Source organism: Centrocercus urophasianus, unplaced genomic scaffold, assembly GCF_019232065.1.
Source record: "Centrocercus urophasianus isolate 14NV4802_14NV808 unplaced genomic scaffold, USGS_Curo_1.0 seq_37, whole genome shotgun sequence".
NCBI lineage: Eukaryota > Metazoa > Chordata > Aves > Galliformes > Phasianidae > Centrocercus > Centrocercus urophasianus.
Window position 1 is genome coordinate 1,504,801 of NW_024884944.1, and position 16,223 is coordinate 1,521,023.

At 43.2% G+C, this 16,223-nt stretch overlaps 1 protein-coding gene across 8 annotated transcripts in view; it reads left to right on the forward strand.

Annotated features, from left to right (window-relative positions):
- Positions 1 to 13,753, forward strand: part of PRDM10 (PR/SET domain 10) — a 36,964-nt gene extending 23,211 nt beyond the window's left edge. For 6 of the 8 annotated variants that reach the window (XM_042831871.1, XM_042831870.1, XM_042831869.1 and 3 more), the window contains 12 exons: positions 157 to 384; positions 4,019 to 4,366; positions 5,203 to 5,358; positions 6,341 to 6,520; positions 7,188 to 7,298; positions 8,364 to 8,564; positions 9,123 to 9,266; positions 10,344 to 10,514; positions 10,696 to 10,836; positions 11,594 to 11,762; positions 12,224 to 12,336; positions 12,787 to 13,753. In XM_042831871.1, the coding sequence (XP_042687805.1) occupies positions 157 to 384; positions 4,019 to 4,366; positions 5,203 to 5,358; positions 6,341 to 6,520; positions 7,188 to 7,298; positions 8,364 to 8,564; positions 9,123 to 9,266; positions 10,344 to 10,514; positions 10,696 to 10,836; positions 11,594 to 11,762; positions 12,224 to 12,336; positions 12,787 to 13,023 (2,199 nt within the window). In that variant the 3' untranslated portion in view covers positions 13,024 to 13,753. The remainder of the gene's footprint in view (positions 1 to 156; positions 385 to 4,018; positions 4,367 to 5,202; positions 5,359 to 6,340; positions 6,521 to 7,187; positions 7,299 to 8,363; positions 8,565 to 9,122; positions 9,267 to 10,343; positions 10,515 to 10,695; positions 10,837 to 11,593; positions 11,763 to 12,223; positions 12,337 to 12,786) is intronic. The other 2 variants (XM_042831876.1, XM_042831877.1) reach the window with 2 other exon arrangements.
- Positions 13,754 to 16,223: the final 2,470 nt, after the last annotated feature.

The following is a 16,223-nucleotide window of genomic DNA, read 5'->3' on the forward strand; positions in this document are numbered from 1 at the left end:
AGATTATCACTGAAACATATTGGAATAGAGCAGTGTGGACACTTGTTTATAGCTTACAATGAAATATGTAGAAATCTGGTTGTCTGCTGAGTGATATCAAAGCATTTTTCAGTGGGTGGGGGGAATAATCACTGGCTGTATGGTTTGCGATTTCAGGACTTGCTGCATTTTTCCAGCAAGGGGCAGTTTGATGAGGCCAGACAAGCAACACTGAATGGGCTGGAGCAGCAGGAACAGACTCCAGTGCCATCAGAGACACAGCCGACACTGGAGCAGCAGTCAGAAAGCCACCCACTGCAGATCCAGCCCCAGCACGACGAGAGCGCGGCGCCTGCACAGAGCACCATGACTGCAGATGACATGAGGCGAGCAAAGCGTATCAGGGTGAGCAAAGACAATGGTGGCTCATGTTTTCTCTCGCCCTCTCCATGTGCTGTAACCCAGAGAATGCTGGACCTGCCTGAAAGGAGCAGCTGGTCCCTTTCTCCCACTGCAGTATCCATTTCCAAGTCCTGATTAAAGCATCTCATTCCTAGCAAATTTTCCTTCTGAGAGGAAGACAAATCTCATGTAAAGAACGAGTATCTCATGGGATGCGATTGAGAACTGGTCACCAATTGGAGCTGATTCCATTCCAGCACAGTAATTCTTTCACACAAGCACAGTCCATCCAAGCTGGCAAGCAGGAGTGCTTCCAACAGCCGGCTGGATCTGTGCTGTGGCACAGGCTGGCTTATTCACAGCACCATCTGTGTCTCTCAGAACTCTTGCCTTGCAAATAGTTGCTAAAGAGGAATCACAACCTCAGTTCAAATCTGCTTAGTTGATGATAGTGATAAAATCCTTTCTTGGGGTAGAAAACCTGTCTGTCTTTGTGAGATTAAAACCTGTGCTAAGAGCTTTGTGTACCAACAGCAAATGCTTTGAACCTGAGCTCTGTCAGCTGAGTGAGCTGTTTTTTTCTCTATTGTGTGTGGGAGGGAAATGATTCAAGCAAATAATCCTTCAAGCCATGTAACTGTGAGATTGGTTTATTTAGCCAAACATCTTTCTCTTCTATGTGTAAAATTTTGATTACAGAAGGGAACAGCTGCAATTTGGTAAGACATCGTTTTTAGGGGATGAGAAGATCAGGAAAGAGTTGAGTAACAGTTCAGTATAGGAAGATGTTGAGCCAGATTTGTGTCTCAGTTTACAATGATATGCATGTAAACAGTGGTGGTGTTTACCCCATAAGTACAGCAGCATATCTGGAAGGAGGAGTTTGGCTGTGATGTTCACTTAAGGTTTTGTTAAACAGTAAATGCAGGAGGAAAGGGAAAGAAATTCAGAAGTTACTGATGTCTTGCTGCTTGGTGTTCATCCTCTGAACGTTTATCACAGGCGCATCACAAAAAGAGGTGTGCAGTGGTGGTTTGATCCTCAGTGATGTGTTTGTATCACCAAATCTATAAATTAAACAGCTTGTTTAGCAGAGTCCTGGTGATGTTTCAAGAGAGGGGCATTGGCAGAATGGCACACTGATGGTTGTGTAGCACTTCTCATTGCATCAGGCTGAGACAACAGAAAACTAGCTGCCATTACCTGTTAACAACTGAAGAATTGTGTTGAGTTCAGTACCCTGTGAGTGCTCCTTTCATTCAGCTGTTCTCAGCATGCACAGTAGCATGTCCTCAGTATTATCAACAAGTAAATACTTGGTTTTAAGAGTATAGCATGTAATTCATTTCCAGAGAATAGGTAGGAAGCCTTGACAGCTGATTACCATCTGGAAACCTGTACTGCTGTAGTTCTTCCTTATTGCTCACATGAGGTTGCATTTTCAAAGCCAGCAATCTCTTGTGACTCACCTCAGCTTTTCTGAGGTTTGAGGCAGGGATGTTCTGTGTGTATTTTCATTCCAGCTGTAGAATTGAACTCTGGTGCCCCAGGTTCAAGTCCTGATGGAATTAGTTCATTTTTCATCCTCTGCTTTGAAGCCTGTGGAGTTTGACTTTAAATATGGAAGTCTGTTAGTTACTATTGAAAGGATATAGCCACCCTATTCTTCCAATGAAATAAAGTACACTGTCTTCAGCTAAGGAATTTTTTATTAATTTCAATTTAGTTCTGTTGTCCAGAGTGATTATGGACTGATCTCAGAAACACATGCACTTCCAAATGGCCTTTTTTCATGTACAGACCTGATCCTAACGTGCCCTTCATGGGGTGACTGTTTACCCAGAGGAAGCAAGTGGCATGACAGGGATATGATGAGGAAAGCACAGTCATTTCCTTTGTGCTGAAGGAAGGAAGGTGCTAAGTTCTGTAATGATGAGTACAATGAGGTGAGGCTCCAAATGTCACTGTTCCTCAACTTTCCACCATATCAATCCTTGCCTGCTTGTCGTTCTGCCCTAATTATTCCCTTTTGCCAGAGGTATTTCCTTCTCTCTGTGGCTCCACAGTTACATTACATCATTATTAACTCTGAATCTAAGAAAATATGACAAGTCACAATACACTTTCAAGGTTATCTGTGCTTTTTATTTCAGTCCTTTAAATCCTCCTGGGCAGTTGTTGTTTACAAATGAAACACTGAAGATCTATTTAGTGTTTCCTAAGGCAAAAAACTCAGCAGAAGTAAAGGGGGGAAAAAAAAAAAGCAGTCTGAAGTGCTGGCCCCCATTGAGGCCCACAGAAAGTGTGAACACAGAAGTCAAGACTTCTGTTTTCAGGTCCATTGCATAACATAAGTATTTTTCTCTCCCTTAATGCTGCCTGCTCAGCTGGAGCTGCAGGTAGGTTTATTTTCTTGAGTTTTTTCTGTATCTGATCAGATGGTACATAACAACATTGCATTCTATGTTGTTTTGCCCAGCTTCTGTTTAGTGTCTCTTGATCTCCACATCATCAGCTACAGTTACATAGTTGTCCGTTAAGCAACTGACATCCAGAATGAAGAGTTATCTGAAAAGCAACTGACATTTTTCTAGTGATTTCCATACTTTACTGCTTCCAGGACTGTGCTGACTTAGATGTAGAATAGCCTGGCCTGCTGTCTTAGTAGTCGGGTTGTTTGAGGTACAAATAGCAACGTGTGTTAGCATGGAGTTGAGAACTTGTAGCACATCTTAAACTGTTTGACTTATCAGCACATCCTTGTAGTTAAGGCAAAATTATATGGAAAAGTGGAAGAAAAGAACAACAATTTAGGTTATTAAATCTTAAAATAAAAATCTGTGCAACTCTTGCTCAGTTCAGTGTTCCTAGTTTCTTTCAATACCAAGAAAAGCAGTTTCAGGTTTGACTGTGTTTAGTCTGCTTCCCTTGGAGCAGGCAGCAGAATTTGAGGGAGTTTCTCTTGATTTAGAGCCATCATGGGTTTTTAGCTTCTTCACTTTCAGTGATACGTGCTAAATGGCAAAGATGAACAAATTGCTTTCAAGTTCTTACTATGCTTATAAAACTGCCATTCTGCCCCTGCTGTAGTATTTTGAAACTCTGTTCTTCATAATAGTAAAAAGGGTCAGCATCTCTTAAAAATGCATTCCACCAGAAGTTTTCCAGGCAATGCTAAACCACTGCTGCACACCTCTGATCTTCACAGAAGTGGATTTTTGTACAGGGCAGTGCAGTTGCATCAGCCCTGCTCCTGCATGACAGATGGAGGGATAGACAGCGTGGGGCTGACTGCATGGCCCAATCCTGAAACATAACTTGGAACTACAGCTCTCTTCTTGTACCCAGGTCTCTTCTTTGGAGGGGGATTTAGCTCTATTTTACAGAAGAATGCCGTGCTAAAGATGGAGATGTGGACAGGAGGGGGAACCTCTCCATTCTGCTTTCTTAACTCAGTGTGTAATTGCAGGTATTTCCCTTCTATCCATCACAGCATCCACTTCTGTAAAATGCAGACTGTCTGTGTGGCCAGAGCATCTTTTGAAGTTCAGGTTCACTGGTCCATTGTTTTTGATCTTGGAAACGGTCTGTGAGGTCAGTATCCAGCAACAGCTAATGGACTCTGTGTTTCTTTCAGAATGCAGCTCTTCAGCACCTGTTCATAAGGAAATCCTTCCGCCCATTCAAATGCCTCCAGTGTGGGAAGGCGTTCCGGGAAAAGGACAAACTGGATCAGCATCTGAGGTTCCACGGCCGGGAAGGGAGCTGCCCTTTGACTTGTGACATTTGCAACAAGGGCTTTATCAACAGTGGTTCTCTTGAGAGCCACATGAAGTTCCACATGGACCAGAAAACATATTCCTGCATTTTCTGTCCCGAGTCCTTTGACCGGTTGGATTTACTCAAAGATCACGTGGCCATTCATATCATCGATGGCTATTTCACCTGTCCTACCTGCAAAAAGCGCTTTCCAGACTTCATCCAGGTGAGATGTTGTACTGATTTAAAGCCCCACCTGCCAGATCTCTTGCACTCACTGTTTTTCTTCACTGTTTTTCTCACTGCAAGAAAGATATTGAGGCCCTGGAATGTGTTCAAAGGAGGGCAACAAAGCTGGTGAGGGGTCTGGAACACAGGCCATATGAGGAGAGGCTGAAGGAGCTGGGAATGTTCAGCCTGGAGAAGAGGAGCTCAGGGAAGACCTCATTGCTCTCTATAACTTCCTGAAGGGAGGCTGTAGTGAGCTGGGGGTCGGCCTCTTCTCTCGTGTCATCAGTGATAGGACCAGGGGGAATGGCTTCAAGCTACGGCAGGGGAGATTCAGGCTGGACATGAGGAAGTATTACTTTTCAGAAAGGGTGGTCAGGCACTGCAATGGACTGCCCAGGGAGGTGGTGGAGTCAGCGACCCTGGGGGTGTTCAAGGAAAGGCTGGATGTTGTGTTGAGGGACATGGTTTAGTAGGAGCTGTTGGTAATAGGTGAACGGTTGGACTGGATGAGCTTTTAGGTCTTTTCCAACCTTGGTGATTCTATGATTCTTTTTTCTGGTGCTTGGATTTTAAATGTGAACCCTCATTAATATTTTTTGAAAGAAAAGCCTTGAAACACAGAATGCTTTAGGAAGTGAAGGCTGGTCTCAAAGTAGGCGAAAGCAATTGCTGTTATAGAAAGTGTCACCAAGATATCAGCTGTTAAGATGAATTTATTTTTAAGCCAGAGATTAAATTTTTTTTTTTTTTTCGCTAAGAATTTCTGAGACTGTTTTACCACACAAATCTTTATTTGAATAAATTCCACTGTTCTGTCATCTGCAATTCCAGGTCAAGAAACACGTCCGCAGTTTCCATTCGGAAAAGATTTATCAGTGCACAGAGTGTGACAAGGCTTTCTGCCGCCCCGACAAGCTGCGGCTCCACATGTTGCGGCACTCGGACCGCAAAGACTTCCTGTGCTCCACGTGTGGCAAGCAGTTCAAGGTAAGGTGATTCCTCACTGGATCACTCCTGGTACAAGTGGAAGTCAGTGTTCTTTACCTCCCTTTGAGCAGATAAGGTCGTCCTCTGAGGAGGGAGGAATGGATGTGTGTAAGCTGCAAGCACTGCTTTGCGTGGTGTGAGAGTTTGTTTCTGCTAGAAAAGGGGCGAGATCCAACCCAGCAAACTCTGCTGTAGTAGGGTGCCTCATGTTTCACATCTTGTCTCTAATCAGTTAATTTCTAAGACAGTTTCATCTGCTCATTAAGAAACGTCTCGTTAAACAGCTCAGTTGCTAAGTGCTTGTGTTGTGTACTTCTGGCAGTTTAGTTAGGAAAGTTTCTTTCTGATACACCAATGGATTGCTAATATTTCTGGCTGAGGTGTGCGTGTCCATGGAATGCATCTTGCCAGCACATGGCATCCAGATGTCTTAGTAGATTTCTTCAGAACAGGCAGAGCAGACTGAGCCAGGTAAAGGGTGATGGCTGCAGTCTAGTTTCCCATGAGATACTGGGGGAGTTGGAAAGCACTTTTGAGTGAAGAAGCACATTCTGAACAGTGTGTGCCCAAAGGGGCTGAATAACAGTGGGACAGGCTCAGTACCACTGTGGGACTTGAAGTCAGCATTGCTGGAGAGCATGAAGTGATGTAATCTTCAAGTCACATAGAGTCAATTTTAGATGAATTCAGAGAAAAGCCAGGTTGGAGGGGTTCACTTCTATTGAAGCCACTAACTTAGCATTAGCTTGACTTTGCTTTTTGTGGCTGAGTAACCTCAGCTTTTGAACAGTCAGCCTAAGCTCAAAGAGTTCTTTCTTGTCCATTGCTGAGCAAGCACCTCTATTTCACAGCAGCAGTGAAGAGGAAAAGCCGAAGAGGTGTCTGAACAGCTTACATTGTGGTTCCTATCCGTAGCAAATAGTATGGCAGTAAGCGTTACTGATGTTGTTATTGCTGTTGTTACTGTTATTCCCTGATGTAGAGGAAAGACAAATTGCGAGAGCACATGCAGAGGATGCACAACCCAGAGAGGGAGGCCAAGAAAGCTGACCGAATCAGCCGCTCCAAAACTTTCAAGCCTCGCATCGCTTCCACTGACTACGAGAGCTTCATGTTCAAGTGCCGGCTGTGCATGATGGGCTTCCGCCGCAGGGGGATGTTGGTGAGCATCCACGTGATCCAGCCCCACTTCTCACATCTTAGCTAAGGAATAAGGGTAGAATTCCCATCGCTGGAACACAGCGATGCTGTGAAACCAGCATAATCTTATTGTTGATTTGAAGTTGGGCGTCTTCTTTAAACCTGTACATCTTCTCTGTTCAGCAAAATGCATTTGTGTATTTCATTGCCTGTCTTGCATGTCTGCTTGTCTCCAGCATCTCAGTGTCGTGCAGAGTTGGTTGAGCCTTAGTGATTGTTCAGCTTTTATCATGCTTATGTGTTTTTCTCTTGCTCCTCAGGAGGGGCCTCTGCTGGCCAAGCACTGTAACTGGCCCTGTGGAAGGATGCTTGCAAATAAGGCTGCTGCTTTCATGTTTTGAGGGTTGTGATCTCTCCTGGCAGAGATCCTTTATATCAGCTTGTTCTCAGCTACCCAAGACTTCTGACAAGTTATTTTAACCCTTCCCATTGTATTTTCATGAGGGAAGCTATGAGTGTCGTGTTTACCTTGCAACTGATGGAATACACAGTAGCCTTTGCAGTAGTAAATGCTTCTGGTGCTGCTGGCTAATACCACAGTTTTGGTTTGGCACTTACCATGTTTAGGACAAAAAGCAATTGCTTAGCTTCCAGTTGTAATGTGCTCTCTTGTTCTTCTTTCTCCTAAGGTGAATCATTTATCAAAGAGACATCCAGACATGAAAATAGAAGAGGTGCCAGAGCTCACGTTGCCCATCATCAAACCCAACAGAGATTATTTCTGTCAGTACTGTGATAAGGTAGGTAAGGAAATGACCCTCAGAACGTAGCTCAGTCCTGGGCTTGTGTACGAGCAATTTGTCTCTGCACAAAAACATCTGGCAGGGCTTGCAGTGTTTCTGAGGGGCTTGCCAGCAGGCACTGACCAAAAGAAATTGAGATGAAATGAATTTAGGGCAGGGAGTCTGAATACTAGCTGAAAATTGCAGTTATTCTTTTCTGCTGTGTTTGGAGTTGGTAAGACTTAAAAGATTCAGCGTGCAGCGACCCATCCAGAGTCCTGTGTCACTCTTTGCAGTACAGGACTAAGTATCCTACTTAGCTATAATTTCAGAATTTCTCCTGGTTTTTCTGTTGCTTCTAAAAGTTCTAAAAATCTCAATCTCCCTTTTATTTTAAGCTGCTTGGTCACATGTCAGTAATTCCCAGTGTTCGTAGAGCCTGAAGGTTCTTCTGCACTTGAGTTCCTGTCCTTGCTCTCTGGCCTTTTGCTTTTTATGTATGTGGGCCTTTATGTACCAGAAAATGCATTTTGACTGACCTTACCCTTGGTACGTGCCTTAGCCATGTCTCTTTTCCTTTGTTTAAAGAGGGGGGGAAAATGATAGTTTTTAAACAATACTATACCATATTTGTTTATGCCTCAGAAGTTAAAAAATGACTGTGGTTAGTTAAGGCTATTAAAGCTGTTTGATGCCTCATGCAAGAATGGAGACATCAACCTTCACGATAAATTAGCACTGGGCCATGTAGAAGTTTGGTGATTGTTGGCTTCCCTGATGTTTGTCCTTTAAGTACAAGCCAAAGATGATTTTCCTCTTCATTTCCCATCCTGATTTGATGCTTTGTTTTACACTGAGCATGTTCTCAAATAGCTTCTGTGTTCTATACAGTAGTTGCTCTTGCAGACTGATTAAATGCTAGAATGTGTATCTCTATCTATTCATTATGTTGTACTTGTTTAGAGTTATAGCTAAACACTGTCTGAATCAACATAGAGACGTTCCAGGTGAAGAGAAGTGATATCAGATTTCTGTGCTTCCATTTGAAATTAAAATGATGCAACTCCAATCATTACCCTTCAGGTGTACAAGAGTGCCAGCAAACGCAAAGCTCATATCCTGAAGAACCATCCTGGTGCTGAGCTACCTCCAAGCATCCGGAAACTGCGCCCCGCAGGCCCAGGAGAGCCAGATCCCATGCTGAGCACCCACACCCAGCTGACAGGCACTATAGCCACCCCTCCAGTCTGCTGTCCTCATTGCTCCAAACAGTACAGCAGTAAGGTATGGGGGCATCTCATAGCCTCAAAGGACAGCTTCTTTTCATAGTGATGCTCTTTCACTGTGGCTTTTGCATGTAGAGCTCTTTTATTCTGAGCCAGAGTGCTACTTTCATGCTGCATGCTGACAAGGTAGGTGCAGCCTGCTAGTTTTATGGCAAAATGGGGGGGATGAGCTTGAAAGAAGAAATGTGTTATCAGTGTTTGGTTACAGAGAAGTTTGGAAACTGATAGCTTGTTTACTTGCAAGGGAAGAGGGATAGAGGAACAAAATTCAAAGAAAAGGTGGCCTTTGGAGAAGGTGCCCCAAATCTTTAGCTGCACTGAGGTCAAAAGCTTATGGATTCTGATCTTTGATGTTTTGTATCAGGTGGCTCTAATCAGAAGACATTTTGTGATCTTATTTCCCTTCTTGCTGACCAGAAAAATCCCATGGTACTAATCCTAATGCTGTCATACTGAGAGAAACCTACAAGCTGCAGTCCACACGTGTTAGACTTCAGCTGACCTTAAGCCTCAGTTGCTGGCCATTTTTCTAGTGCTCTTTTGCATCTCTCTGCAGACGAAGATGGTGCAGCACATTCGCAAGAAGCACCCAGAGTTTGCTCAGCTCCCTAATGCTATCCATGCCCCCCTGGCAACAGCTGTCATCAGTTCCACTCCTGCAGTCCTCACCACTGACAGCACTACTGGAGAGACCGTTGTGGTAAGGATTCAAGACGTTCAATCAGATCAGTGGAGGGAAACAAACAGGATAGGAGCCCTCTGGTAGCAGGCTTAGTGTTTCTTAGTATTTCTGGCAGGCATCACTTTAAAACATGTGTTAGGACACCACTGGAGGTCATTTCTGTTCTTGAATCTGTGCTGTATTTTTGCTTGACCAGGAGTTGTGTATTCCTTACAGCTCCAGGAAGAATTTATCTTTTCCTCTATTCCATTTCCTTCAGACATGTGCCACTGACTCTACATAATACTTGCAAAGATGCCTGATTTATTCAGGAATCCATGTCTCGTGGATTTTTCAGAGTCTGTTCTCCTGAGATGCTGAGGATTGTAAGGATATGTTTAACAACAGTAGACAGAGGGCTGGATCAAACTCCATTCAGAGGAATCAAGATTTTCCTGAAATCCTTTAGACAGTGCAGTACTGAGTGGTAATCACCTCTGGTGGTTGATCTCTCCAGTGTTAATGCATTAGCTGCTACAGAAGTGAAAGCTGAGGCTAGAAAATCAGTCTTCTGTCCTTTGGTGATGCTGGGGTGCTGCAAAGCTTCTAAAAACCTTCCATCAGTAACGTTTTATAACCTTTATTTGAAACTGGATAAGAGACTGTTTTGCTTGGAAATAGGGAGACTCACTCATTACATTTTCTAATGGATTTCAGAAATGCAGTTGTCAAGAGAAGTATCATTCTGGCAGATGAGGTGGAAAGATGGAGTATATTTAAGAAAACAATGCTCTATTTACTAGCAGAAATCCTGCACTTAGAAAAAGTAGACAAAGTTCCCAAACTTAAAAAGTGTTAAGTCAGAAAATCACATACAATAATTTGAAAAAAAGAAAGATTATGGACTTTGAGTGATTCTGACTAGCATTTAGATAGTAGATGATCTTTGGTGACAGCTTGTGACCCATCAGCCTAGCTGGGTTTAGCTCTTGTAAAGCAATGGCTGGGCTCAGTGGTGTAGGTGTTGGGTTCAGTGCAGTGAAAGAACTACGCCCTGCAAAGGTGTTCAGTCCTGTAGGCACTATGGATGATATTCTGTCTCTCTCTACTGCTCAGACAACAGACTTGCTGACACAAGCAATGACAGAGCTGTCCCAGACCCTCACAACGGACTACCGAACTCCCCAGGGGGACTACCAGCGAATCCAGTACATCCCTGTGTCTCAGTCCACAACTGGCTTGCAGCAGCCTCAGCACATTCAACTGCAGGTTGTTCAAGTGGCCCAGGTGTGTAACCTGCTGGGAGGCTTTGTATGCTTTTTGACCCTCTCATAGGAAGCCTGCGCTTCCTTGGGGCTGCGGTACTGGGAGATTTGTTAGGGAACAGTTGAAAACAAAGCGAGGAAAGTTCTTGGCTGCTTCTGCAGAGAACTTGAAATGTATACCTCTGCTTTGGTTTTCTTTCTAGGCTACCTCACCTCACCAGTCTCAGCACTCCACAGTGGACGTTGGACAGCTTCATGACCCCCAGACGTACACCCAGCACGCCATCCAGGTGCAGCACATCCAGGTGGCAGAGCCATCACCCACAGCTCAGTCAGCGTCGCAGGTATTTCACTCTTCTCTGCACAGATGGCATATTACTATCCTGAATCACAGGAATCATTTTGTACATCAGTTAAAGGACTGCACATGGAAGAATTGCTATATAAGCATCTTTGAGATCGTCGTAATCTCTAGGGCTTGGTTGTGTTTTCAGAATGTACAGAGGGTAGAGATAAATGGCCAGAAATGGGTGAGTTCACAGCTATTCCTGATTAAATAGAGGCAACCACTTGAAAGATATAAATGAAAATTGGCATTCTTCAAATATTTGAAGTACAGTTCTTCATGCTCTGGAATAATTTTTAGCCTCTTGTCTAAGTCCTCTGCCAGACTTTTTATCTTGGAATCAGAGGATCAATGAGTCCAACTCATGGACTACTTAAAAATTAAACCGTGTGTGACAGCGTTGTCCAAATGTTTCTTCAAAATGGAGTAGGCTTGGCGCTATGATTTCTTGCATGCAGAGCCTGTTCCAGACTGCCAGCTCAGTGAACAACCTTTCCTTAATATCCAGTCAATCTCTCTGAGCTGTGCCATTTCCTCAGGCCCTGTGTAAACTTTGGGAAGCCAGTCTGTCTTTACTAGTCTCTGAATATTGATCATGGAGAGATGTAAGCTGGGGGAGGTGGAGGAAAGCTTTGTACTTCTTGTGCTCAGTGTGCTGTTGAAACCTCAATTTTTCTCCCTTACTAAAGGAGGCTATGTTGATAATGAGCAGGAGTATGCAATCCTTAGCCTGCTTGCTGCTTTTTTTTTCCTAGGTTGGGGGTCAGCCTCTGAGTCCCTCCTCACAACAATCACAGCAGGAACTCAGCCCCTCGCAGATGCAGACAGCTGCATCTACACAAAACCAAGCCCTCCAGCAGCAGCAAGGATCTTCAGTTCAGCACACATATCTTCCCAGCACGTGGAACTCATTTCGGAGTTATTGTAAGTGTCAGCAGTAGCTAGAAGTTTGGCTAGCATGTGAGGCTACTGTTTTCTAGTTTTACTGGCCAACAAATGGAATGTTTTCAGAACTTGTCAATCTTAAGTATTACCTTAAATGAAAGTGATTGTGTTAGCTTTTATTACTGTAGGTCTATAATTATCTGGTACGTGGTCTGGTCAGGCAAACTGGATTCCTTTAGTCCAAGGATTGTTCAAACTTGAGTGGATCCTTGAAAAAAATCAAGAAGGTGGAGATGATGTGAAATGATTTTTTTTTTTTTTTTACATCCTTGCAGCTAGGATGGTAATTTTATAATTTCTTGGAGGATAACAAGATGTCAGTTATATTCATGAAACATCAAATCCTCAATAGCTATTCTTGTTAGTGATGCAAGGCATAATCATCTTTCAAGGTGGTCTTTGAGTTTGCAGACCTTGATTCTCTGGCTTCAATCTTCTAGCATCCGAGATCCAGATGATGACCATCCCTCAAGGCCAGTATGTCATCACAGAGACAGCTGTAGGTACACCTGTCACCACTGTCAACACAGGGCAAGTGAAAGCAGTTACTCAGGTAAGGAAAAAAAAAAAGGCTTTTTTAAATCTAGAATAATGTCGAGCTTAAAGCCTGTAGAGGTTAACTGAATGCTCATGTAATGAGCTGTCCCACGTGAGGAGTTGCAGCAGTTGTACTGCACTGACATTGGACACTATAAGTAAAACTTCAGCTCAACATATGTGAAATGCACTTTCAGAATAGGTATAAATTGCTGTCTTAATTTCTAGTGCAGAGTTAACTGGATAAATAGTCTAACTGTTAATGGACCCAAGTAGTCCAAAATACCTCAACAAGAGTGCTTTGTTACACTGGTCTGATAGCTACCTTTAAAAGCAGGACATCTTCAACTTCAAGATTCCTTATTTATGCCAAAATGTCATTCAGCATAGCAGCAGGAAGTTTAGAGATAATCAGAACAGAAAATATAGAAGACGAAATGATTGACTTTCTGTGTTCTCCTTGCAGACTCACTACGTGATATCCGAAGGTCAACCTGATCTGGATGTCAAACAGAATTCCTCACTCTCCAGTGAGGTGCAGGTTGGTGTTTCCCAGCCACCAACCCACACTGATACTCTGGAATCTCAAACAAGTAATCAGCAGCAAACAACCCAGTACATAATCACTACAACCACCAATGGAAACGGGGGCAGTGAAGTGCACATCACTAAACCAAGAACTTTCTCAGCAGAACACGAGTGAAGAAGCACTGGGGTGTCACCTGTATTTTTCACCTCCTCTAAAAGCCCAAGTATATGGGTATCCTGGAGCTCATCTGTTTTAAAGTATATGCTCACTTCAGCTAAAATCCTGGAGCTCTTGTTAATGCTTTAAGAGGGTTTAAGTCCTCAGTGGCCATGAAGAATTACCCTCAAAATCCTTCTGGGATGCCATTTTATGCAGCTTTTAACAAAAAGGACAAGAGGAGAAATGAAACCTCTGCTTGCCCTGGACTTTTTTGGCATGTCTGCTGACCCTAATTTTTTCCTTCTGAGAAGTGTCTCTGGTAGCCCTCTACTATTTCAATTGTAAGGGAGTAGCTTGCCCCTCTGAAGGCTAGTTGGCAGGTTATGTTGTATGTGTATTTATAATGGAGCTGTTAAACAAGAGGACATCATGTAAATTGCTGGAATATGGCAGAACTCCTTTCTCTGTCTTTGTTTCAGCAGCCAAGGTGAAAGGGAATATAAACTTGAGAGCAGACTTCCTGGAGAAAAAGAGCAGCAGTGAAGCGGTGACTCTGCGTGTGTGTGGGGATGGATATTGCAATGAAGCTGTGACGACGTGCAGAAGCAGTCCATTAAATTATTATTTTTCCAACCCTCAAACTGTTTACATGCTGTCTCACCTATTCTACTTTACCAAGCAGTTCCAGAAAAAGGATAAGTACAGCCTTATGTTTGGAATAAAACAATAGCAGCACGTAACAGTAGTATGGAGCCGCTGTTGTTATTTTTCCCTCCAGAGTTTGCAGGGGAAAACACCTTTTTTGCCCATAAACAAAAAAAGGTTTACCTTAGCCTGCTTAGCAGCTTCTGCTGTGATCTCTAACAATAGATCTGCCAGGAGAAATGGCTATAGAAACACACCACCTGAAAATGCAGGCTAGTCATGTCTGTTGCCACCTCAAAGTTGGATATATCTTTCTCTTGAAGACCGGATGAAGAGTTGGTTATGCTGGTTTTCCAAATACCTTGTTAACAACACACTAATTCCTTTTGGACAGTTTCTTAAAATGACCAGCCTCGGACTCAGGAAACACAAGAAAAATACCAGTGGACCACTATTTACAGGACACAGAAAGCCATCTGCAAGAGTTGCCTGCTTTGCAAGACCTGGTCTATGTGCAGAACTTGTGTTATGTCTAGGGACCAGGAGAGAGGGAAAGGTGTTGTTTATTTTTCTTTTAAGGCAGTGGGTTTTTTCTTACATAATTCTCCTTCACAGGTCGTGTTGGTTGGTTATTTAATGCTTTTTGGTATTTGCAAGAGTATGATTACAACACCATCTATACTGTTGATGGGCTGTACTGTATCTGTCTAAATGTTCATTCGTTCTGCTTGGAGCCTCATTCCAGAATATCAGTGCATAACAGGATAAGTTTATTTATAGAATTGAAAGCAGAGAAGTTTTGTCGTAATGGCCCTTGAGAAAGGCCAGAAGAACTAAAAGAGGATCTCAGTTTTTTAATTTTCTCTTAACGCTGCATTGAGTGCAAATCTGGAACTCTGGTGTAATTGCTTCTACAGATTGAGATGGAGTTGAATCATGTGAGCAGTGTTACACACGTACACAGGTTGTGGTGCCAGGCCTTACGGAGGCAAAGCTCTTGGATATGAGAGAACTTACTGCTCAGACTTGGAAAGCAGATGTCTTGTGACTTGCTGGCAAAGCCTTGTAGCATGTATTCCCTTGGTGAATAACGTATCTATGAATACGGCGAGGAAATAGTGACTGTGCATGATGAGAAACCCTGATTAAAATACTGGCCAGTCCAGAACTGTTTCAAGGTAGCTTTGAAGTGATTTGCCAAAGTGTAGATGAATTTGTGCCTGGGATTTCACTTCTCACAGCCACAGTAGTGGGGCATTAACTAATAATTGGGGCATTAATGAGATCGGTAAGTCGTTGAAGACCTGAGCTCCCATTCAGTCATGTGCAGTGATGAGTCTTGGTTCTGTGGATTTGGGAGCTCATCTACTTTCGCAGTGCAGCCAGCCAGCTGTGATTTCCCCTTGATTCATTTGAAATCACGTTGCTGAGCACTTTTTAAATGACAGGCCATTGCAGTGTTTGTATGGGAGAATAGAAAGGAGCTCTTCATACTGGCTTTGCCTCAGTGTCCCTTTTTAGGAAAGGGTCTGCTGTATGAACAAAAGTCACACGTGTGGTATGAGCAGCAGGAAAGTAGAAGACTGGGAAATAATTGCAAATGGATGCTGCTCTACAGGAGCATTTTTAAAGTCTTAAAGCCTGAAATCTTTGGTATCAAACTTTCATGATTTTGCAAATGTGAAATTAAAAAAAAAAAACCATCAACTTTGCTTTATTCAACTTTGTGGAGGGTTACAGAATGAGGATGCTTGCTCTTGTACCAGTTTTTCAAAGCTGAAAAGTGCAAAGTGTTCCAGGAAACAGTTGTAAAATGGCATCTTTGGACTCACCCCTGCTGTATTGAAATTTCTGCTCTGTCCCACAGCAATAGCAGTGTACTCAAGCCATCAGCTTGACACCAGCATTAAGTGATTCATCGTGTCCTCAGTCAAACTGATGCTTTGCGGAGGGAGAAGCATGTCTGGAAATCAAGTAGTGTGAATTTTCATTCCAAAGTAATTAAGTACAGTGACTTCCCAGAGTGTGGGGGGGAAAGCTGAACAGCTCTGCAGAGCAGTTGTGCTGCAGGACTGGCCATTTAAAAGAAAGAAGACAAAGACAACAGTTTGCATGGGTTTTTTCCAACTTCTGCAGTGCAGAAGACATAGGATTTATAATTGTTTTTTAACCAGAGCCACCCCAGAGATCTGTCTTTTAAAACAATGCCCTCCTGGAGCTTAACTCTGCAGCACTGCTACCTGCTCAAAGATGGGAATTGCCGTGGGCTCTGCTTGGGCTCATGCTTTTCTGTGTGGTGTTCCGGGTCGGATTCTGTTGTGGTTTTGTTTTTGTTCTCCACTACCCCCCCCAAAAAAAAACCACCCTGAAATGACCTGTCTGACTGCTTGGGCACTGGGGATGGAGCTCAGCTCTTTCCCACAGTGTTCTGCCTGCCATTATTTAATTGTGTATGTTCATTGTACATTCGGTGACTGTTAGTGTTAATAGTCTTGTGCTACCTGGCAGATGTAAAAACGAAAGTAATAAATCTTTTTTTTTTTTTTTAAAGGCTGTGGTTTCTCTGGGCT